At 41.9% G+C, this 23,245-nt stretch overlaps 5 protein-coding genes and 1 long non-coding RNA gene across 8 annotated transcripts in view; all 6 read right to left on the reverse strand.

Annotated features, from left to right (window-relative positions):
* Positions 1–3,761, reverse strand: part of LOC139991767 (uncharacterized) — a 9,940-nt gene extending 6,179 nt beyond the window's left edge. Inside the window, exon 1 of the long non-coding RNA XR_011800898.1 lies at positions 30–3,761. This is a non-coding gene — a long non-coding RNA (uncharacterized lncRNA). The remainder of the gene's footprint in view (positions 1–29) is intronic.
* Positions 1–4,198, reverse strand: part of LOC139991760 (BMP and activin membrane-bound inhibitor homolog) — a 25,952-nt gene extending 21,754 nt beyond the window's left edge. Inside the window, exon 1 of the mRNA XM_072012123.1 lies at positions 3,768–4,198. Within this exon, the coding sequence (XP_071868224.1) occupies positions 3,768–3,900 (133 nt within the window). The 5' untranslated portion in view covers positions 3,901–4,198. The remainder of the gene's footprint in view (positions 1–3,767) is intronic.
* A 3,274-nt stretch (positions 4,199–7,472) lies between these two features.
* LOC139991759 (uncharacterized) lies at positions 7,473–14,186 on the reverse strand. Its single transcript, XM_072012122.1, has 6 exons — positions 13,426–14,186; positions 13,022–13,163; positions 11,983–12,206; positions 11,241–11,433; positions 8,695–8,819; positions 7,473–8,163 (listed from the first exon to the last, which is right to left on the reverse strand). Exons 1-5 carry the CDS (start codon positions 13,520–13,522, stop codon positions 8,777–8,779), a joined length of 699 nt encoding a protein of 232 aa, XP_071868223.1. The 5' UTR covers positions 13,523–14,186; the 3' UTR covers positions 7,473–8,163; positions 8,695–8,776.
* A 2,206-nt stretch (positions 14,187–16,392) lies between these two features.
* Positions 16,393–19,822, reverse strand: LOC139991761 (uncharacterized). Of its 3 annotated transcripts, none has more exons than XM_072012128.1 (4): positions 19,532–19,822; positions 19,069–19,349; positions 18,598–18,808; positions 16,393–18,200 (listed from the first exon to the last, which is right to left on the reverse strand). In XM_072012128.1, exons 2-4 carry the CDS (start codon positions 19,288–19,290, stop codon positions 18,184–18,186), a joined length of 450 nt encoding a protein of 149 aa, XP_071868229.1. In that variant the 5' UTR covers positions 19,291–19,349; positions 19,532–19,822; the 3' UTR covers positions 16,393–18,183. The 3 variants fall into 3 exon arrangements, with proteins under 3 accessions (XP_071868229.1, XP_071868227.1, XP_071868228.1); XM_072012126.1 differs by having other exon boundaries at positions 19,069–19,444; positions 19,532–19,821; XM_072012127.1 differs by having other exon boundaries at positions 19,069–19,821.
* Positions 19,823–19,888: 66 nt separating this feature from the next.
* On the reverse strand, positions 19,889–21,939 carry Spx (Spliceosomal protein on the X). Its single transcript, XM_072012099.1, has 4 exons — positions 21,802–21,939; positions 21,302–21,385; positions 20,959–21,233; positions 19,889–20,884 (listed from the first exon to the last, which is right to left on the reverse strand). Exons 1-4 carry the CDS (start codon positions 21,833–21,835, stop codon positions 20,036–20,038), a joined length of 1,242 nt encoding a protein of 413 aa, XP_071868200.1. The 5' UTR covers positions 21,836–21,939; the 3' UTR covers positions 19,889–20,035.
* A 174-nt stretch (positions 21,940–22,113) lies between these two features.
* Positions 22,114–23,148, reverse strand: Blos1 (biogenesis of lysosome-related organelles complex 1 subunit 1). Its single transcript, XM_072012129.1, has 5 exons — positions 22,935–23,148; positions 22,729–22,865; positions 22,576–22,648; positions 22,284–22,501; positions 22,114–22,178 (listed from the first exon to the last, which is right to left on the reverse strand). The coding sequence occupies exons 2-5, from the start codon at positions 22,787–22,789 to the stop codon at positions 22,144–22,146; spliced, it is 387 nt and encodes a 128-aa protein (XP_071868230.1). The 5' UTR covers positions 22,790–22,865; positions 22,935–23,148; the 3' UTR covers positions 22,114–22,143.
* Positions 23,149–23,245: the final 97 nt, after the last annotated feature.

Consider the following 23,245-nt stretch of genomic DNA (forward strand, 5'->3'; position numbering starts at 1 on the left):
TAAATTGCCGCGCGAAGGATACTCGATACCAAGTATAATTGGCTCCAAAAGTGTTGAAGTAATTACTTCAAGAAAAACCACTTTATTTTTGTATATCCGTGACCTGGAGACCGCTGTTACGAAGAAAATAGAATTTAGTGAAACAAAAAATTGGAAATAAGGAGAGGTCCATATTATTGTGTCCTTGAATATAAATTGTGTTTTGGATTACAAAGACTAGAAAGAAAAGTGCTATAAGTAGATTTCTATTGGCGTTTCTTGTAGCCTTCGGCTAAAGCTGCAAGGTTAATTTTTTAGTAATGTTCTTTGCTATAAATATATGAACGTGCTCTGTATCATAGCTTCTTCTATTGTATTGTAACACTGTAAGAGATCTGGATCAGCATATACTTACACCTTTATTTATTTCAATATATTTTTCTATTACAAATTCATTCACCCATTATATTCTATCGGTCAATCTGAACAAAAAGTTTGCTTAAAAGCAATAACTTGATTTTTTCAATGCACGATGCGCGCAAAAGTGTCTTTTTCTTTCTATCATTCGGACTAATGCTCGAATCAAGGATCATCGTTGCGTAAATTCGAAATTTCAATTGATTTACGATTCAAACGATTCTCGCTCGATTCCCGTTCCAACACACAAACGATAACATTTATAAAACTGACAATTGCACGTCTGGGATTCGAAACGAATGAGTCATATCGTAAAATCGACCTCGCTAGTCTATAAATATGCAACCGGCTGCACGAACCGAACTGGGAATTATCACAATTCCGTAACTTGTTTGTATCGCATAGATAAGAGACTCGAACCCCGTTGATTTACGTAATTTTTAATGAACCCTTGCAAATACAACGTTTTCTGCGCACGACTCGCCGGGTGCAGTCGTTAAAGCGACACGCATTGTCGCTTTGATCGATCGGAGGCTTCGAGCGTTTCCTGATACACCGCGAAAGCTAATCAGCGTTAATGATTCTGAGAAAACTGCGTGCAACTTTCTAATCTATGTGCACTATAAATATAAAATTCTGCATGATCGTTATTCCTCGAAGAAGAAGATCGACACAGCTTGCAGATAAACGGTCGGATTCGTCGGATGCATTAGATTAACGGCTTCTTCGCGATCGTCGAGCGTCCAGGGAACAGACAGACACTGAGAAAGATGGAGAAAGAGGAGAGTGGAGAAGGCATTTTTCCCGGGACGAAGAATGCGATGTGCCGCGTGTCTGAGAAACTATAACGTCAGCGAAATGGTTCCGTGAACCGAATCCCATCTCTTTCTCTGTATATGTACGTAGGATTCGCGAGCGCATAAACAGATCTACGCGTGCAAACAGAAACCTCGAAGATTAAAAACACGCTGATCGAACGATTTGTCGAGTAGGAGTATCGAGAAATCAACGAAGAAGAAGTTAGGTAACGCGTAACGATACAAAATCTGCATAAGCCGTGATTTATTGTATCGCTGGTTGCATAAGGAGACTCTTCTCTTTCATTATATCTGCCAGACTAGTCAAAAGTTAAACGATTATCCATGAGCATCCGATTCGAAACAGACGCTATTCTTATTATTTCGTTCTTCGCGAAACAACCTGTTAATCCGATCGTTTCTAAACAGAAATTTCGATGATCGTGGAATTACAAATTAAGGGGAAATTCATTACTGCGACGAATATTTCGAAACTTTTATCCGCGCACATTTTCAGCGTTTCTTTCAAACTTTACCAATACATGTACTCACACTTGTACCATGTGTTGTACAATTTTCTATAACACACGTATGGTGTCCAGGATAAATTTCCACAAACGTTGGAATACGTTCGCGAGCCTGTGCGCATCGACAAACGATATTGTATCTAGTTTCGTCACTGTTTCGCGTTCGAGGGAGAAGATTTGTAAAAATGTGGCCGCACTTAAAGCGTTAATAAGCAAGAAACAAGCACGTTTCTCGGCACGTTGTCCACGATGCGCGTGCGATTCACGATGCACGGATGGAGACTCGTTGGTATACTGGTATACTTGCGTAAACGAGGACCGTGCAGACAAGCGTGTCGGAAGGTAAAGCTATCGTGCACATAGGCATTATATTATATACTCTGCTATTCGCGCGTCTAGCTGGCGCCCGACACATACTTTATCGTCTTTCTAAACTCGGTATCGTACGAACGGTAAAATTTAAATATTTATTATTTCGCAAGCGCCTCGCGTTTGACCGGAATTCGTGTAGCTTGGCCACGTACGTCGCGGCTGATCCCGCAGGACTTTGTATCGTATCGTAGGCGCCAGTCGATCGCGTAAATCTATCGATCGATCGTGAATCATTCCAGCTGGGCCACAACGAGATAGTAAGCCACCGTGCTTCCCTTTTTCGTGCGATTTTATCGTTCTCTACCGTCTGTTCTCTCCTCGTCCATTTCGACGTCGTATCCAACTCAATTTCTCTCGCGATCCTTCCTATTCCACTTCCTTCGTTCCATCGTTCCAGATACCTGGCTCTTCGGTGCATGCGCTCTTTTATTTTATCTTTCCTTCGAGAAAACAAGACCGTCCTGTCTGTGTCACAGAGAAAAGGATGCTCCTCTTTCTTCTCTCTCTTACTTGGTCGAATACTCACGTGCATCGATAAGACGTTGAAATTGCACGCGTCCTTAATTGCGCCGAGCGGCACGAAAAAACGGCAGACGAGTTTAAAACATGCCAGCGCAAACCTTTTTTCCCTTTCGTTCCGGAGAACGTACAATTTTGCAATTACCGTAGCTGCGCTGTGTGACGTAGGCATACCGCGTCTGCATCTGCTTCCCTCTTATCTCGCGTTTCTTTTTTTATCGTCCGGACACTTGCTTAAACGATTCCAACCATGCATCCTGTGCTCCTCTGTTATTTCCCTGGTTACATTCGACAACGATAAAACCCGCTTTATCGAGCCTTTCATTGTCCCACAGATTATTAATATCGAATCTATATCGCGTTCGAACGATACTCCCGCGAGACTTTGTTTTCGAAGCAGTTTGATAAAGCGTTGGGAATTTTCGTTGGTTATTCTACAAACCCGAAGCGTCATGGGACATGCAGAAAAGGCCGAGCCAATTAATGTACTTCAGCGACTTCAGTGGTCTTAATTTAGAGAGCGGCGTTTCCCGACTTTTATTACTCCGGTGTCAAAGTCGAATGGCAACGGTCGAAAAGTTCCCTGGCCGCCTCGTTTAGGAAAATGACTCGTCATCAATGCTACCCTTTGCTCCTCTATGTTTTGTAAAACGTTGCTACATTTCTTCCCTAATTATTTCCAATGATTCGTATCGATCCATCTCGTTCCGGAAGCATAGTATATGCCGCGAGTTTAATTACGTACGGTGTATCGATACAAATCGCTCGAATTGATCGCAGATAAGATACAGCGTGCCCTCCGAGGAATCCACTCGATGCAATTCGAGGATCGATGGTTTTTCATTGAAAAATACGTGCAAAGTGCAAAGGCCACGTGTAATAATAAACTTTGATCGTAAGACAATGAAACGACACGCAGAAGCACAACAGTTAGCATTAGCAAAGAATACGGGACAACCTCCGGATCTACGTAACTGTCGTTCGTATAAAATTCGACTCGCCCGACAATAGAGCGTCAATTCCAGTATTCTCATTGATTTCGTCCCCGTGTCTGGCGCCACCCACGTGTACCCGTTGACGCGGCCGTTTCGAGCCGCGGCACAGGCCGTATACCCTGACTTTCCCATGAAATCATGCACTGAAAATGTAACCTTACCATTGTCATCGGATTTTCCCTCGTTATCGGCGAGCACCTCGTAGTCCCTCGAATCAAGATCCATGGAAGCACCAATGACCACAGTTAGACCGGACACCATCGTCGCAAGAGTCAACAAGTCCCGTGTCAACATTTTATTCTAAATTTATAACATGCACTCTGATGTGTCAGGATATCGCTAAGGACCGCGTTGCCGATCAGTGTTAGTGTAGCGATCGCGAAAAACACAATCAACGAAAGCCACGATCAAACCCCATCGAATCGTTCTTCGATTAGAATACCTCGTGGTCACGATCGATCGATCTTTTCGTCGATCTTTGAAATATTCATAACGAACGGAAGAATGGTTTACGGAGCAAACGTACGCTGGAGGAATTTAGAAAGATTCCACGAGCGTCCGATGCCGACGATGGTCGACGCTTGACTGACTGACTCACTTCGGTCTCGAAAAGCAAACGCCGTGCAGCCGGACGACTCCGCCGCGGCTGGCGCACACCAGGGGCACCCGCCGAGGAACACTCGCCAGATAGTTTTTAAACGAGTCCCGCCTCCGGCTGCGATAGTATGCCCCTTGTCGGTGTGCCACGCACCGTGAACGCGTACAATACGCACGTTCAACGGCTGTCGTTAATCTATGATCTACCTTCCTTGACTCCGGTCGATCCCGAGCCATCGCTAGAAAACGTATAACGAATCCTAACGAATTTGTAGGCCATCCATTTAAACGTATCACGGGAGAATATTCGGTTGGAAATAATCTTCCGAGTTTACGTACGAAACTCTAAATTTTGTCTATTTTTGACGAGAAATTTCCTTGGAGCGAAGTTATCGTAATTTTAACTTAATTATAGAATTTCTAGGGGTTGGTATTCGATTCGATAGAAACGGTTCGATGGATTTGAAATTTACCCGATTTTCAACCGATTAATCTTTATTTTCAACGAGCAGTTAAATATTTCGAAGTAAAGTTCGTGTCAAAATAGAATTTTTAATTTGCTCGCTCATCGTCCATCATTGTATATCGATACTTGTCGGAGCAATTAGGTGGATTTAAACCGATCAAGTTTTATATTCAACGAAGAATTACTTCGAAGTAAAGTTACTTTAAAGTATCGGCGTTGCTCGTAAATCTCGATCGAACGAGTTAGATGAATTTAATCGGGTCAATTTTTTATTCTTGACGGGGAATTACCTTAAAGTAAATTCATTTTTCAAAGTACGTACGATCATTCCCATCCAGATTAATACTGACATTCTAATATCTTGTTTATGAATTCACGGCGATCGATCCATGTTGTTTTTAACGAAGAATATTTTAACGAAGGAATTTTGGGATAAATTCCTACCAAAGTAGAATCATTCCTAGCCAATTTACGATAATTCTAAAACTCCGACACGTTGTTTACTCATCATCGATCATCGTGGATCCTCATCGAAGCGACTCGATGGATTTAGGCGAATGAAGAGCGCGCACATGGCCTCTGCCACTTACGTTAATGGCAGTCACTGTACCAGAACGTAGTATGCGGCCAAGCTGGTATAGTTGTGTGTTGGTAAAAGGTTGAGTAGTGCGGATCGACGCCGGGAAATGGGCGGATGGTGAGGGAAACGAGGGACAGAGAGAAGGGAGACAGTGGCGCCTGAGCCCCGAGGCAGAGACGCCACATTTCCTTCGTGTAGGTGAGTGTCTGTGCGATCCACGCTACTCGCACACACTGTGTCGTTATGTCTGTCGCGCGCGCGCACGTGGTCCGTGAGTCCTGGACAGAGGAAGACGGACGATGAAAAGAGCAGCAACTTACTTCTGCTGTGGATCGTCAGCCCTTCCTCCTGACAGCCGCCGGTCTCCTTTTTAGCTTTTGTCGTGCGCTACGTCGTCTCCGGCCACTTCTTTTCCCTACTTACGGACAAATGTGCGCGAGTGCCGCGCTTATGCGGCCTTTTAAACGCGTCGATCCTATGAATCGAATCTTTCAATGAAATTGCGCGAGTCTAGTCGGACGAGGAAGCGCCCCAAGTACGCTAACGCAGAAGTGAAATCGTTCATGAAGATAAATTATACTTGTCTAGCGAACACCCCGTATATTCTGTGTGCATTTGTACGTCGAAGACGTCGACACCTAACTGGCTTAACTAAAGATCGTTTTGCATAATGGTAGGATGATAGACGAGATAAATAAATCGGCCTTTGTCCGGATAATCGGCATCCCTTTTCAGCGTGCCTTATGCATAAGCGTGCCCGTCAATGGACCTTTTCACTTTGCGTCAGATGTCTTTCGACCCAGGCTCGATCGATCATAGACAGGTAGAGATCGTCGTCTGGATCAGTCTGTCGCTGGCACACGAAGGCAACCGTAGGGAGGACGCGTGTTAAGTTCGCTAGATTAATTCGTCACTCCGCACGATTTCCTCGAAACGAGTAAAGCTTATGTCTTAATTCCGTGGACATAAATCTGTGATCCTTCGCTGTTTATTTCAATCTTCCTGTTTTGTCAGCTCGCCTGTACACATTAACGTCGTACTTTGTTCACCGGATCGGAGGACACCGATTGAGAATTGTGAAAATCGCGAAGCTGCGATCGCTTTGTTGTCACGCCTTCGCTAGAACGCGAGATACGTGATTGTAGTCGTTAATAGGATTTCCTTTTCAGGAACTAGCGCCGCCGATGCTTTGAATATAGCTACCACGAAGTGGACGATACGCGGCTTATTTTTAGCCAGGCATTAGCCAATTAACTATTAACTCGTTGGCGCCATGGCGCTGCTCCTATTTTTGCTTATTTCTTACGCGAATAATGCATCGTTGCCCCGATCCGAATCTTTGGTATGTTCACCGAGAATAATCCAATCCACGCTGACGGTGAGCGATGTTAAGTGCTGTCTTCCGAATCCAGAATGAAATATGCTTCTGGCACGGTATCGTCTTACCGATATTACTCTCTCGAGCGCGTCCCATCGAGCTCTCGCTTAAGGAGAATCGAAGCGACAAGTTTAGCTTGCTCGTCAACACGTTTCGTTCGTTCGTGAATTCAAAGCGTTTCAGTGTTGAGCGGCGTAGATAACAGCGAAGACAAAGGCGTGTTGAACGAGAAGTACCGTGCGGTTCGTTGACACTAGCTGTGGTACAAATACGATCGAAAGAACTATGATGGCTTATTAATAACTATTCGCTCGAGAGAAATCGAACACGTAAGTCGAAGCACGAATACAGGAGGAGATTGAACTTGCTACAAACGAACCTTGTCGAAAAAGAGAGGAGGAAGAGAAAAAAAAAATGTCTTGTTAGTGGCTCGTGGATGAACCAGTTAGACAAGCAGAAGATATTTATCTAAGATATTTGGTCATTCGAGGATGCCCGGAGGACGGGTATCTACCTACGAATCGAGCCTATATATTTAGCCGAGTGATTGATTTTCGTCGGGCGCAACGAATGCGGTGGTCAAGGCGGTCGAGTTGGAATCCGAAGTTGGATCCAACGAGCACCTGGTTATGGCTGACTGGTTAATTCTCATGGTAGGCTTAATGGAATACGCTATTGTTCGTCGTGGTTCCAGACGGCACACGGCTCAGGTTGTCAGTCATCGTACGATCGAAGACGCTGAAAAAAGCTTTCGATAACTTGTTGTCGATCGAGAAACAATTTAACGGCGCGAACAACAGGTCTTGTTATTTTTCTATTCCATCCATTCTATCTCTACATACATATTGATTAATCTCCTTGAGATTTATATTATCCGTATTTCCTGCCACATGAAAGCCTATTACATCGAATACAAAATGTAAGAGAATGTAAAACATATGCAAATCGGGATCTAACGTATTCTACTATTTTTACGCCTCAATCTACTTACTATCTTATGCTATTCTTATACAAATTATTTACAATCGTAACAAGACGTAAATCCATTAAAACGGGAATGCAGTTTCTTGTACGCATAATAATTTATCGTATCATCGTTCGACGCGCACGTTGGCTCCGACACTGGCTCTTGTCTACCGTCACATTTACTACAGAGTCAACGTCGTACATATAACAAACGTTCGCCATGTACGATCGTTACCAAATTCGTCCACCATCCTAAAAATGTCCGATTCTTCCACGCTTTACACAAGTATATGTTTCTTTCTTTCAACTACGTACATGTCCCGAGGATGACTAATTACATGGAAACAAGCGAAGCACCTGGTTTTAGACCCGTGAGACCGGGAGGACGGAATTCAAATAAGAGGCGCAGCCCGATGTTAGTCATACCCTTGGAAACAAAAGATTTCAGCGAGTTGTTTGCCCAAAACTGTCCCTCGTCGAGCTTCGTCATGCCTTCCTTCGATGACTCTTCAAACCGCATGATATCCCACGTTTCCACGCATCCGTTCGACGCCACCGTGACCCATCGCTCTGAACAAACACGAAGAATAGGCGATTGAATCAAATACAACGGAGCAGTTGTACAAATAATTAAACATTGCTAAACCAAAGTAACAAACGTGAAACTAGATTACGTACGACTTAATTACGATTTTTAAAGATACATGAATTCGAAAGGGCAAGTCTAGTATCGATGAAATTATTCGCGTCTACTATTGTCGATAATCTTCTGGCGCTACCGGCTACCGAGAATCGAAAGTTGTTCGATATTATCCATGACAAAAATCTGTTCGATACAGACTCGTTTGGCTTGTCGGCGGCGGTTATCTCCTGCACAGCCGGCTTCTATTTATATTTTGCGTTCGTTAGTCGATCAGGGGCATACGATTAAAGGCAGAAAGTATCCGTGTCCGTGAGTGCGTACGAACGCATGTTCGAGCCGATTTAACTCCGGCTTGGACGCGATGTAATTTCTCTTCGTACAATAAAACCGGTAATACGTAATCTAATAAATTTCAGACATCCGTTTGCCTGACAAAGAATTATTAATTGGACTCTTACCTGATTCGTTTAATCCGATAAAAGAAGATGGTGATAATTGTTGGAAAGTTTCGACGCTTAAAGATTACGAGCAAGATCTTCGTTATTCCACGCTGCCGACGGTGTATGGATTCGTTTTCAAGAATCTGCAAACGAGTAAACGGTATCAGCGGCGAAAAATTGGACGATTTATGGTCGGTTGTTAACGCAAAACCGAACACACGAATTTAAACACATAAATTTAAAAATAGACAAAAGCAAATGTCGGAAATTTCAAATATCGAACGCAATTCCAAAAGGAATATACGAACGAACAAATGCGAATATCACGAATATCAGAAATCGGGCGACTTATGAATCTACGAAGTTTCGAGTATCATTACGACCTTGAATGAAATCTTAGAAATAAATGAACGCGAACATCGACGTCGAAAATTTCTAGTGTTTCTAAATCTATGAAGTTTCAGTTATCGGTGCGACGCCGAGCACAAAACACCGTGAAGCACGGGTGGACCGTACTCCAAAAATATCCGGTGATAAACAACGGACGAAGTAGAAACGCGCATTCACCAAAATGTACGCTTTGCCGCTTATCGGTGTCTGTTATCCTAATTCGCCTGTATTTTCCCTGCACTCGAGACGCCGTGCCCGCGGCGATAAAGAGAAGCCCCTACCGATTCTCTGGGCTACGCGTTATCCTTGTGACAAGGCAACGTCATTACAAGCAGATAGAAACGTGGCCACATTAAGGTTGGGCCCGTGTGAAACACGAAGAAATCGGGAAAGGGACGCTGGTCCCTTCTACGGGCAATCGTGACGCTCGAAATACATACTCGAAGGCGCGATAAAGAAGGAAGAAAGGAAGCAACACGTGGAGGAAGGTGTAGGCTAGCCGAAGACCAGGACATTCCCAAACTCGAAAACGCACTTAACCGTTCGGAGGCAGAAGATTAGAGGGTAAAGCCCACGGTGGGCCTCTCGGGACTCGTTATCAGTTTCGACAGGGTCCCAAAGAAAAAGGAGTCTTGATAAGAAGCGAGTTGAGCGGCTTTTAGTCGGATCGACAAACCGGCCAGGCTTCAGACCCCTGAAATCGGCCGACTGAGAAAAGGAAGAAGGGAACATGGTCAGATAATAAAAAGTGCCATCCGAAAGGAAATGCCGCTGTATTACGTGACTCGGTGGAAAGTTGAAAGAATGGAAATTAAGCAATTATATTAGGTGGAATTATAGGTGCAATTATATTATGACACGATACTATGAAATTTATTAGTCATTCGTTAACAAAAATTATAAGAATAGGTTTGTAGATAAAGAAACGATTATTTCCAAGAGATTAGGAATATTAGAGACGAGTCGGTTAAATCGGTTTCTCGGCTGAATAAAGTTAAAGGATAAAAAATATTATCGTACTTGTTGGAAAATGGAATGACAAATTGATTATTATTCGATGCAATCGGACTGGAACATTTATGCCGTCAGATTTTTACCGATCGATTGTCTATCGCGAACTATCGACAACAAGGCGAGACACGTCGCACGTGGCTAGCTTATCGGATCAGCAATGAGAGGACTCCTTGTACGTGTTATTAATATCGGTAATATTTCAAGTCCGAACTGTCCGACTAAGCTGATAATCGTGGTTAACAGACGCAGCGTGCCGATTTTCGACGTGTGAGTACTGAATTGACTACAACGTCGACGACTATCGGATGGCAGTTGCAGTTTGTAACCTCGTGAACGGTGATTGTTAACGGGTCGCCGAGTTAATATTAGCACAAGGTTTTTCATCATGCCGTGCTTTCCAATAGGAGGGTTTTTCAGAGCGTTTAGAAACAGGCGCGCGAGGGAAACGCGTCAGCTAATAAAGGTAGCTCGCCTTCGCGGGCGCTCGCTCCTTTCTGCGATCGGATTTTTCTGGCACGTCTATTGTGTTTCGTCATAGAAACGAATCGAAACTTTTGCTTTGATTGCAAATTTGAAACGGTGCGTCGCCGCGAATCGATTCGCTGGAAAAGCCTGGCAGACTAGAATGCCAGCGGCCAATGCCAAGTAATTACAATTACGAACTTACATATGAATGTTGTTTCCTCGACAAAGAGGCGAACAAATTCTTGGCAGCGTATCAAGGAATGTGGCGAAAATACAGGAATATTTTTCAATTGTATACAAAACGGAAAAGGAGAGACGTAGGTGAAGAAAGAAAGGGAACGTCATTAATGAAAAAAGAGTAAGAAAAAGAAAGAAAAGAAGACAAGCGGGACGAACCATCTAGGATTACTATTTATTCTTAAATAGGCTACGTTTATGAAATAAAAAATTACGAAGAATTTTTCTGGCAATATGTCAAACGTTCATTTGCGACACCCTCTTTGCTCGAACGTGCTTAGCGTCGTAAAATACGAGTTTTATAGATGCATCTTGCCAGTGCATCGGTGGATTTTCTTCGCGGCAAAAGCGAAGTCAATAAAAGTTCGTTACGTGAGATCCGACACCTTTCTCGCGGCGCGCACGCGATTTTCTAGCGAGAAACTTTACGGTAGGCGAGATAATAAAAATTTCCAGACCTTGTAATAACGTAGCAGGCTGCTAGGACCGATATCAGGGCAGCGATCGCCAAGACCAGCGCAGCAACGTGCAGCGGTTTAACGCGATTCTCAAGGAATTGATCCGGTGATTCTCGACCTCCGGCAATCGGCCCTGGATCCGGCTGAATCGATCCCATTATGTCTCGGTCCGACGACATCCCATTAAAGGAACCTTTGTACATAACACAAGACTTATCAGAAAATCCATTCCTCGAGCTTGTTTAGTCGAGAACAGTGGCGCCTTAAATGTTCTGGCATTGAATCATACAGCGCGATATCTCTTCGGTTAAATTGTTACAGATATCTGCGAAGCGTGTAAATGAAGCGGGTAAGATCGTAAATAAAGCGAGACTCAAAGTTACTGTAAGTAGTTTCAACATTGTCGAAGTGGCGCCAACCTGTACGAATTTAGGGTGAAACTTCTATTTCTTCGAAGTAAGGAAAATGTTTAGATATCTTTAACGACGTACGAACCTATCAGAAATTATACTGATCGGCTCTATTTTGCATGAAATTTGCATAAAATTTATTTCGCATGGAAAATTTAAAGACGCCAGATTACGTGGGATGCGTGCAATATGCAAACATACGCAAAATATCTAAATATCCAAAGTATGGTATTGTTTAAGATAGCAATATATATGCGTAAAAAGTTTCTATACGTGTACAAATAATTCTGCGAGCCATTGTAAATAGACGAAGATAGCAAAGGACTCTTTACCGGTGTAATCTAAAGTGGGTTCCACAGCATCGGGCGTCTCTTTGTCGTGGATCCACGTGGACACGTTTATGCGGTGATCGGCGTTACAGTAGTCGTGGCTGTCGCAACACTTCAATCTGGGCCAGGGCATACGGATCCAGGCAGCCGACGATCGGTCCACGTTGTCGCTCGACTTCGACCTCGTGACCCAGGACTTTGTCTCGCACAACAATGGCGTGGCACCCCTGAGCAATGGCAACGTACAACGTTCCGATAAAATGGCCACTGCTCGATAAAGTTCTCCGACCCCGGCGATAGTCGGAATTTAAATAATCATTTTGCACGATTTACGCCGCGAGATTTCAATATTCCGCGCGTGTATCGCGCTTGTTACGCATGGCGAGCAATCGATCGTTTCGTGGCCAGTGAAGGAATTCGGTCGAAAAAAGGGGGTCAATTTCGATCGTTGTTTGCGAATCGCGTTATCTTCAATAAAAATTAATTATTTTGTCCATTGCTAGTTATCTGGTAATTAACGCCACGCTACACTCGCCGATAACGTCTCGAAGATTTAATTGGTAGCAATAAAAACTGGCTAGCGATATTCGAACGCTCCGAGTCGAAACGATTTCGACATCTCTCGTCATTTTAGCACGGCTTTAAAAAGAATTCGTGAAAACTTCTCGCACCGATTATCTCGTCAAGGTTACCTGCTTGTCATAGAGTCACGGTGAATTTATAGCGGTACGTCAATCGTAAGATTCAGCGAATTAAATCGTCTTCGAGTCAACCGGACTTGTACCGTTGGAATTTATTGTAGAATAAGAGGAAAAGGTTAGAGGTCGGGGTGTTGCTTTTAAACGAGAGGTTACTACTATCGTAATAGTTGAAACGCGATTTCTACGTTTCCTTCTTCGTACGATATTATTTTCTCGACCAAGAGAAATAGACTTTGAAATTTTTGCATATCTTCTAACTGATTTCTGTTTACCACGTTTTGTTTCAACATCGTGATTCTCGTTTTCAATGTTAATAATCTCAAAATAAAATTCATACGAACTCGGTGCATCCTCTTGTCGTAGTATTTCCTCCGAATTCTTGGTCTCCAGTCAAGATCAACTCTGTGTAACAGTAAAACTTGGTCTTGCACGTGTCGACACCGGCTTCTTTACAGGCCTTGCTCGTGCATACGCATTTTCTACCTGCGAATATCGACAAATTTCTTGGCATTTAGCGCGAACGAGTTGCCGTGACACGTACACGTACCATGTCGTAAATCTGTTCGTCTCGTGTATTTTACGGCGCATCGTTCTTTTTTTTTTTACGTGCTCATTATAGATATGCGCGCCGATAAGTTCCACGATAGTACATGTATGTTAAACGTATCGTGCATTAGCACGATTACGACGCATAAAAAATCGATAGCGACATTGCCGATGCGTCGGATCGAACCGGCCAACTTACCTTCGATCTGTTGAACGTTGCCCGACAGAAAAATCAGAAATAGCAGGATGAAATATATGCAGATTGGCGGCTCGATAGTCGATCGATTGAAATACATGCCGTAAGCCTCGGCAAAATCTAACACTCCAAGAATCACGAAAGTCTCGATAATGAAAAGTATCGTCGGGGAGGATCACTCGAACGCGAGTACGCCTCAGGGACAATTTCATTGATAAGGGAAGAGACAGCGAAGTAGGTACGGTCCGTTATCTGCACGAGAGCCACTTGAAACGTATGCAAAAGACAGGAATATACATTATCATGTTGAAGGGCTAGCCTTTGCTAAATGCAGAGACGATGTTCGATAAAGGCAACGCGGCTAGCGGCGAAAGAAACCCGATTTGCACTTGACTGCTTATTGACGCGGGATTATTCGAGGCCACTGGTCGGATCGGTAGAAACAGCGGCGAGGAAATCAGCCGCCCTTGATTTTCATTTTTCGCCGTTCGACGAGGATCATCGATTACGGTAATTATCGTTGACAAAAAGAAGGACGATTAATTGAAAGTCTGCGTCTGCCAGTTGGAATATCTCGAGTCACTTGGACGTTGAATGGGTTCCAAGGAGGCAACCGTGTCTCTCGAGGAAGTCACTCGTAAGCCAATCGAATCGAACGCAGAATCACGGCGCCGAGTCGCGACTGACAGCGAGACGTCGCGAAAACACGTTGTGTTATCGGCGTAAAGGACTATTTGAAAATGTCTGAAGGAAGCTTCAAGACGAAACTGTTAGCCGCGTGGGCTCCTCTAATTTTAGTACCTCCCACTGGAACACAGATTCGTATCCTTCTCTTTCTCTTGCTTTACACGTTGGCTACTCTCGATTTCCACCTCTCTCTCTCTCTCTCTCTCTTTCTCTCTCTTTTTCTGTCCTTCCTCCTTCACGCCACTCTTCTACCACCTCACGAATTTACTTCTATATCTATTTTAATTCCGTCATCGGTGACATTACTTCGTTCGCATAGCTTCGTCGTCAAGGCGACATATAATCGGTTCCTTGGAAATTTCTTCTTCGGTACGACTCGGCCTCTTTTCTTTCGCGATACGAGAATTGGGTCTCGTAAAATGTAAAAACCGAGCTCTTTTCCACTTTGTTATTTTAGAGATCACATCGCGCAGCGTTGGTGATAACATTGCTGAAATAAGAACGCCAGTGAAACAGAGGAAAATCAGAGGGAAATCGAAATACAAGCTCCACTGTACAGAAACGATTAATGGCTTTTGTCTTTCCCATCCACCGTGCCACGACTTCTTTGATGGCTTTTTGCGTTTTCTCACCGCGAGGCGGTACCATTTCCGCCAGCTCCCTTCTCGTACGTAATTTATTCACACTTAAACCGGATTTTGCTAAGTCTTTTTCTTGGCCTTTTCGCTGGCTCCGGTCTCTTTTAAAGCCGATTTATTGGAGTAACATCGCAAATTCGCGTACACTTTTACGCAGCCACGGAACGCGTTTCGCAAACGCTTTCCAGATGGAAGAACGTGTCTCCCCTTTGTATACAACCAATCTCGTATTACAATTGAGAATAGGAACTCTTGCCGAGGACGATCCTTACTTAACAATCGTATTGGTCACTCGATTGATATTTTCAATTAATTTCAATATAATATGTGGATAATTTTTTGTCACTCTGTTTATACAACTCGAAACTCGCGATGCTCTCGCTGTGAAAGAATTCCAGTGACTTTTTTTTAGAGTTGCCTCGGGAAGTCCCCTAAACTCAGCCGATTTATTGGAACAATAACGTCTAGATCGTATGCACGTTCGTATCTCTCGTTGAGATACGATATATTTCCGTCCATCCAGATGTAACGAATCATTGACGGAATAATATCGTACTACCGATAGTATACGCTGGTGTATTTATTACACGCATTGAGAACGCGTGTATTTTCTAATAAATATTATAGAAGCTTGTTTATTCGCGCGAACGAATATCAAATTCATTCGTTCGGGTATCAGGTTTGCTCATCTATATTCTAAATTTGTTTTTTGCTTCAATCCAATGGAATTCCCGAAATGACAAATTTTCGAAAATTCCACCGATACTCGTCGCAAGACGAAACCTGTTAACGAACAGAGAAACAGAAAAGCGAAATAAAAATCCTCGTTTAATTTCACACATTCGTCTTTATTTCTTCGAAACGTTAAATACAACGATTAAAACATCTTAGCCTCTCGTCAAGGGGTAAATCGTGTAAAAATCGATGGTGCAGGATTCGTAATCGAGAGTCGTTTGAACATCTTAATCGTAGTCATTGGCATCCAACGGCAAAGCAGACGAGAGTTTAATTCCCCGGTTGGTTTCCTGTCCATGCAACATTAAGCAGAGCCCCGCTACTTGCACATTTCTTTATCGTCATCCGTCGAGTGACAGTAAAAGCTGGGCCTGGGTTATCGGAATGACACTTCGTTACAGTCGAACGAGGTCGCCGGCAGTCTGCTCTCCGTTGCTACTTCTTATTGCGCGAACGAATCAAGTGTTCGCTGTAAAAAGATTTACCGAGAGCACAAGGATTTCTTTCACTCGGGTAATTTATTGAGATGTATCGCGAACTGTTCGGACGATCCTTCGGATAGACCTATTTCAACGAGGTGAGGAGTAAGCAATTTAAATTCCTCTTATACATGCAGTGTCTCGTTGAAACTGGATCTTCTTCTTACGGTTGAATTATCGTCTTTCTACTTTGTTGAACTCGAGACAGAGGATGTCTTCCGAGCTGGGATTTAGTTTGGAAAAAAAATTTTCATCTGCCGCGACGGTAAAGGTAGCCTAATTAACTCTTAATTAAATCAACGGTTCAATCGTGAGAACTGGAGTTTCTCAGGTGTAAATGTTTGGGGTCCGCCGTTATTAATGGATGTCTTGAGTAAACGCATTGTAGCGTGGGATTCGTGGAATAATGAAAAAAAAAAGAAGGTCGTGAATATTATTTAAACGCAAACACATCGAAATCGTATATTTATAGAATTTTTCACCGCCATTGACTTCTTATATGATAATATCAGACAGCAGTTTCCACTCTCATCCTACGCAGCTAATTACAATCACACTTGTGCAAAATGTCAAACGTGTATCTGTTTCTCTTTCGGTGCATATTAATTAATTTAGCTGAAGTGTAAAGCGTCGCGATCGATACGTGTACGCCGGTACACAAGCTATTATTTCGTATTAAACGTCCATGACAAACCATGTTCTACGTACTAACGCTCCGACGAAGGAATAGCAAACGTTTCACTCCCACGTAGCTGCCTCGAATTGACATGATCACAGCCAGTCATTACGCAGATGGAATATGACAATGAAAAGTTGCATCGAATCCTTTCATTTTCTCAAGGTGATTCGAAGTATGCACGAATCTCACCTCGATCTTAAAAGGTTTATACACTCGCATCCGTAAGCCAATTGATACACTTGGGATAAACATAAACAGATACCGTAATTACTATGCTATATTTTAAAGATTTTATTTATTTTATTAAAATTCGTGTCCAAACATTTCCGAGTATCCCGTGACTTACGGACGCCAACCGAATACCTTGGAAATCGCAATTGAAATAGATGAAAAGTACACATCTTTGGTTTTGTCATTCTGAAATGCGCATGTGTCTGCTGCGTGTTTGCTGTCGGGGTTCGATAAACGCCAAAGTTTTTCGCAATTCCTCTCTTCTGCGAAGATTATCGCGATTAACCGCTATCGCGGGATCAATCTGGAAACAGAGAAGCGGCAGGAACGAGTAGCAGGGAAAAGGAAGACGAGGAATTGAACAGATAAAGAGAAAGATGCGAAAAAAGAGGAAAGAGGGAGCAAGAAAGATTAAGAGAGATGCGCGAGAAGATAGAGAGTACACGTCGCCTTGAGTTGCATTCGCCCGATTGTCCTTTTTAATTAGCCCCCGATCTCTTGGTACGTCCAGTCAGGTACGTCGACCAGGTTGCAGCGTGTCTTCTTAATTGTTAATGGGAGTTACGCCCATTCGAGTCCTCGAGAACGAGTTTCGATCGGGCTGGTTGCACTGTGCTCAGCCAAATGGAAGCGAGTCTTCGGCTAAGAAATTCTAAATGCTCGACCGATGTTCAGAAGCGCTAAAACGACCCAACGAACCTAATCAATGCCGATCTACGATTTGTACTCCGGACACATTATCGTAAATCATCGTTTCCCGATCTTTTAGTAAATCCTACTACACCGGTTGTTTTCGATTCTACGCGTTATAAAGCATCGTCAAACCTATAATTTTACGTTGTTCTTTGTTTTTATCGCGTCCCGCGTTAAATTGGAAAACGACGAATCGCTTAATCGCAAACGATACATCGGAAGTTTTCATGTTTTAATAGGATGCATCGCGTGTGGCAAATTATGAACCAAAGGAGGAGTCGGATCGCGGCCTAAGTAGCTTCAGTGTCAAATTGGCCATTAAGAAGACTGTATTCTTCGGTAACATCGTTTCTCATTTGTTCAAAATGTCGTTTGTGATCAGTGTGTTTCGAACCGCTACCAGTTATTACATCCCGAGGCTAAGTAAAAAGACGCATTTATCGTAAATGTTTCTCGCGACATAATGACGTGGCCGCGATGTTCCGGCCGATCAAAGCTCTCGATGCGACGCGCTGTCTTTTAAGAGGTATTACCGTGTAAAATGCCATGGGATGATCTTCCAACTCTTCGCGTCGGCTTCCTTTCGCTGGTATAATCGCTCCGTTAAAACAAAACGACTTCACGCAACGACAGGAGCTGCAATATAAATCAATGCATGCACAAGATTATTATTGCTCGAAATTGCACGAATTATTCCTGATCGCCACGCCATCCCCAACTTTTAATCGAATCTCGCAGAGATTTAAAGCGATTGTCCCCCTTTCATCGGTGTTGCGAAACTTTTTACATTGGAACTCGTCCTTCTATAATATCCGTTCGAGCCGCTTTAACCACTCTTTTGTAACCTAATTGCTCGATACGCAACGCGTCCACGCTAACATCGTCTGTACTTTATCGTACGTAATTATGCAGTGCAAAGATGTGTCCGTACGTGATTGCGTTCTGGTCAGACGTGAAATTTTAAACATACGAAGAGTATGCTCCGAGTTTTACGGTGCAGTTCTATAGGTATACGCGCAATATTTTTACTTACTCAGGTGATTTACGGCCGGTTGAGAAGCAATCACGAACATCTTCCTGTGCGATGGAAAAAATTCCGACGTTGGGATTATGCTTATGGATATCTCATTCTGGTTGTTTCTCGGACGATTGTCGCGATCGTTTCGTCGATTGCCGTGCGTGCTGTGTCTTAGTTGCACACCTTGAATATTATGTCTGCAATTACTGACTATGTAGCTGCTCACCTAGTTTCAAAAAAAAAAAAAAAGTAAAAAAGGGATGGAATCAAAATGTTCCTTGGAGTAATCGGCGATCGTTAAGGAAATTAAACGAACGCGCCACATCGATTCTAAGGGAGCACGATATCGATGATTGATAATGAAACGATAAACACAGATATGGAAAAATACAATTTCTTAGGTTTCGTTTTGTTTACGTAATAAATTTCTAGAAATTTCAATAATGCGAACGTTCGTAAGATCAGAGATCATCGAGGATCACTTACCGAAGATATGATAAAAACAGCGAGTAAAGCAACGCCTAGCCAAAAGTACCAGGCTTCCCAAAAGTGTCGTGGTGGCCGTCTTTGCACCAGCAGACAACACTGCGAGTTGCAACAGCAATACAAACAATATTTATCCGGTGTACACGCGTATGGTTTGTTCGTTTCGCTATCTTCCGTATCGTTTCTTAGATCCGCGTTACACTCGTAGTAGAGGCGAGCCATATCATAAGTTGAACATGATTCCCTCCTTTCGGTGGTCGAATAGTTATATCAAATTATATCTGGAATATATTGAGAGCGTTTTAACTTTATTCAAAAGTAATGGACAAGCGAGGCGTCGCACGGATCGATGAAACTACATCGAGTCACGAGAGATCTAAAAAAAATCGCGTTATTTTCAGAATGCATAGCGCCGTCGGCGCCGCTTAATTTACCACTCCAGACACCTGTTCCCCTTACTTACTCGGTTGATGACACGCGACAAGCTTACGATTCCTTCGCGTTCGCTCGTTTTTTTTTATTTTTCGTCCGATTTCGTACGCGAAACGACGTCAAATCCTTTCAACGTGGTGACATACCCGAAGACAACTGCTCTGCCACTCATTTGTCCGTTCGGTGTTATCACTAACTGGACTGGACAGGCTTGCAATAATCGATAGAACGAGCTTGGCATGTCCTTATTCACACGCGACTTCTAATCGATACATTAAATGACCGCGTTTGTAATCGTTAAAAAGAAACTGTGGACGATTTCTCATAATTTTCACAATCTATGGTTCCTTCGCAGTTTAAGAACGAGGAATTGAAAGAAACTCATGGCTTGAAATTAAAGAAATTTATTCAGACATTGTATTATGAAATATAGATTTGTGCAACAATAATGTGTTCGAATGTTAAGAACAGAGTCAAATTTTTACATTATGCTATTAAATAATGACGATATTGTAAAGATGAAGAGACGATAAATCTAATATTGACTGGAATCGTGAGGTGGTGGAGGTGGAGGTGGACCTCTTGGTGGGAAGGGTGGTCGAAATTGTGGAGGTGGTGGCGGCGGTGGTCCACCCTGAGATACAGGAGGAGGTGGTGGATGCCTCCATGTTGGAGGAGGTCGCGGTGGTGGTGGTTGGAACTGTCCAAATTGCGGAGGTGGAGGTGCTCCGGTAGATGAGGGTGGCGGAGGAGGTGGAAATTGACCTTGAGGTGGCCCACTCACTCCCCAATGAGGAGGTGGTGGTGCCATCATTCTGGGTGTCGTCTGTTGCGACTGAGACGTTGGAACGGGCATAGGTGGCAATGGAGGTGGCATTCCAGGCGGTAAAGGAGGATGTGTGGCCATTGACATCGGAGGCAAAGGAGGTGGAGGAATACTTGCTGGAGGAAAGCCACTCGATGGCGGCGGTGGAACAGGTGGTGGTGGTGGGTGACCCATTGGAGGTCCTGGTGTTGACGGAGGTGGAGGTGGTGGTACAACCATTCCATGATGCATCACATGATGTTGAGGATGATGAGCAGCTTGATGAGTCGCTGTATTGGAATTTGGAATCGGAGGTGGTGCCAAAGGAGGAGCGTCGGCAAATAATTGATGAGGCCTGTCTGCTTGACTTAGCGGGTTTTGAGCAGCTAACAATCGTTCAGCAGCACTACCGTGTCTTTCTCCTTTCGCGTCGCGTTTGAATGCGTATGATACGGAAATCGGTCTGTTGCATAAGTACTGACCGTTCATTGCTTCTATACTTGCATCGGAAGCATCGAAGGAAGCGAAGTTTATGAATGCGAAGCCCTTGGAGTTTCCTGTTTCAGGATCCCTCATTATCTGAAATATAAAAACATGTTATATATTTTGCAAACACTTATTATTAATTATTGTTTGTTAGTAGCATGCATTACTTTTGGTGTCTGAAGAATTACTCCAAATGCACTGAAGGTGTCGTATAATAGTTTCTCATCTACTTCTGGATCAAGATTTCCAATAAAGATATTAGCACCAACATCTAGGTTCTTCTGATGAGCACTTGCTTTATTTACTCTTATTGGTTTTCCATATAATTTTATCATGTTCATTATCTTAATAGCATAGTCTGCATCTTCTTCTCCCATAAATTCTACGAACCCATATCCCTGATGCATTTGTGTTACTCTATCTTTAGGCATATGCACATTGACTAAAAATATTTTTAAGGAAATTCAATTAGTTTCATTTAAAAGCAGATATAATAATATTGTTACATACCCACTGGTCCTGATTGGACGAACAATTCCCACATAAGGGATTCTGTGACCTTATCATCCAATCCACCCACATATATTGTGGCATCTAAAAGATATAAAATATTTTATTTACACTATAAAAAATTACTATATATATACACATATAGTATTATATATATATATATATAGAATTGTTAACCTATAAATTGTGTTTATGTACACATAACCTAGCATAACACAATATTTTTAGTTTTAATATACTATACAAGATTCGTTCCATATTTGCAATTAGAATTTCAATAAGAAGAAAAATCAAAATCTAATTGCAAATATGGAACGAATCTTGTATAGTATATTAAAACTAAAAATATTGTGTTATGCTAGGTTATGTGTACATAAACACAATTTATAGGTTAACAATTCTATATATATATATAATATATAATAATTTCAATAAGAAGAAAAATCAAAATATTATAATATATATATATATTTATCTAAATATTTTAAATAGACACGTACCTTGATTACGTTCAGCAATAGGACCGGCCGCCATGATTGCCAATTATGCTAGTGATCTGAACTTGTTCAGTTAACATAGTAAGATTGATATTCAAAAATGTTACCAACCTATATCATTGGATAGTTTACAAAAGTGTTGTTATTAATAATAACAAACTTCAATAAGATCAACGAAATAAATAAATTCTTAACAGAAGAAAGAATGATGATTTATTTTAAAACATAGTAATACAAACAAAAAACAAGATAAAATCTATAATGATATTTAATAACACTTATTCTTAAGTTCTTTTAATATAATATAATATAATATAATATAATATAATATATATTTTTAAGCTTTTAAGAAGTACTGGTCCCTTGTACTTCTTGGGTAGCTGAAATAAATGCATTAATTATATTTTTTATACATATTTTTGTAATTAATTCTATGTTATATGCACAAAATGTAATTAGTACAAACAATTGCATTGGTTGTTTACCTTTATAAGAATATTCCAAAGCAGTTGCTATAGTTCTCATATCTCCTTCAATGCTACGTGCCCAATTCTCAGCATCACCAATTTCTTTTAATGCACTAGAGAAAGCTTCTACTAAATTCAACCATGACTGTGTTTGTTTTGCAAAATTTGTCGCGCTATGTTGCAATTGTTTTGCTTCTGCATCGAGTTTTTTCTGATTGAGATATGCTTGTGCCACTCTACGTGATCAAATATTTGTTTAAAAAACAATTACATTGTAATTGTTTCTCGTCAAAGGATATAAAAAACTTACCCAACATTTAAATGGTCAACTAAAGCTTGTGTCAAGTTACTTGCGGCTTGCACAGCTTCTTTCCTCTTTTGCTCTGTTGTAACAATGTTCTATATAGTTATTCGTAAGTATAGTCAATTTATAGAAGATCAAAAGTATATTTATTACTTTTACCTTGTCTTTCCTTTCTTGCTGCTTGTTTGCTTTGGTGCTCTTTTACAATAGCAGATAACATCTTTATTACTAATCAGCTGTATTACTAAGGTTCCAGTGCGTTACTGTAAATACTAGGTTCCTTTCCTTTTAAAAACCTATAAGTAATACCACTCGATTTATTTTTTTCAAATATGATATCTACTGTTTATGGCTAATTTACTTACGATTAATGATTATTTATATTAACATATTTATTAATTTTTAGAAAGGTACATTTTAATTTATTATTTCAAATAACAAAGTTATTGTAAATTCTGCTTAAAATACTACACTGCTGGTTAGTACTTAATGTCTCAACAATTTACATTGGAGAAGAGCAATTTGCATCGACCAATAAGCAATGCTTTTAGGTTAGAATAGTATATTCTAATAATAAACAACGTATCATCTGTTCAGTCAAGGATTGAACAAAATTGTACAAAAGCAAGGATTGATATTAGAACATACCTCAGCAGACAATAGCGTTTTCCTATAG

The sequence above is a fragment of the Bombus fervidus genome, chromosome 10, assembly GCF_041682495.2.
Source record: "Bombus fervidus isolate BK054 chromosome 10, iyBomFerv1, whole genome shotgun sequence".
NCBI lineage: Eukaryota > Metazoa > Arthropoda > Insecta > Hymenoptera > Apidae > Bombus > Bombus fervidus.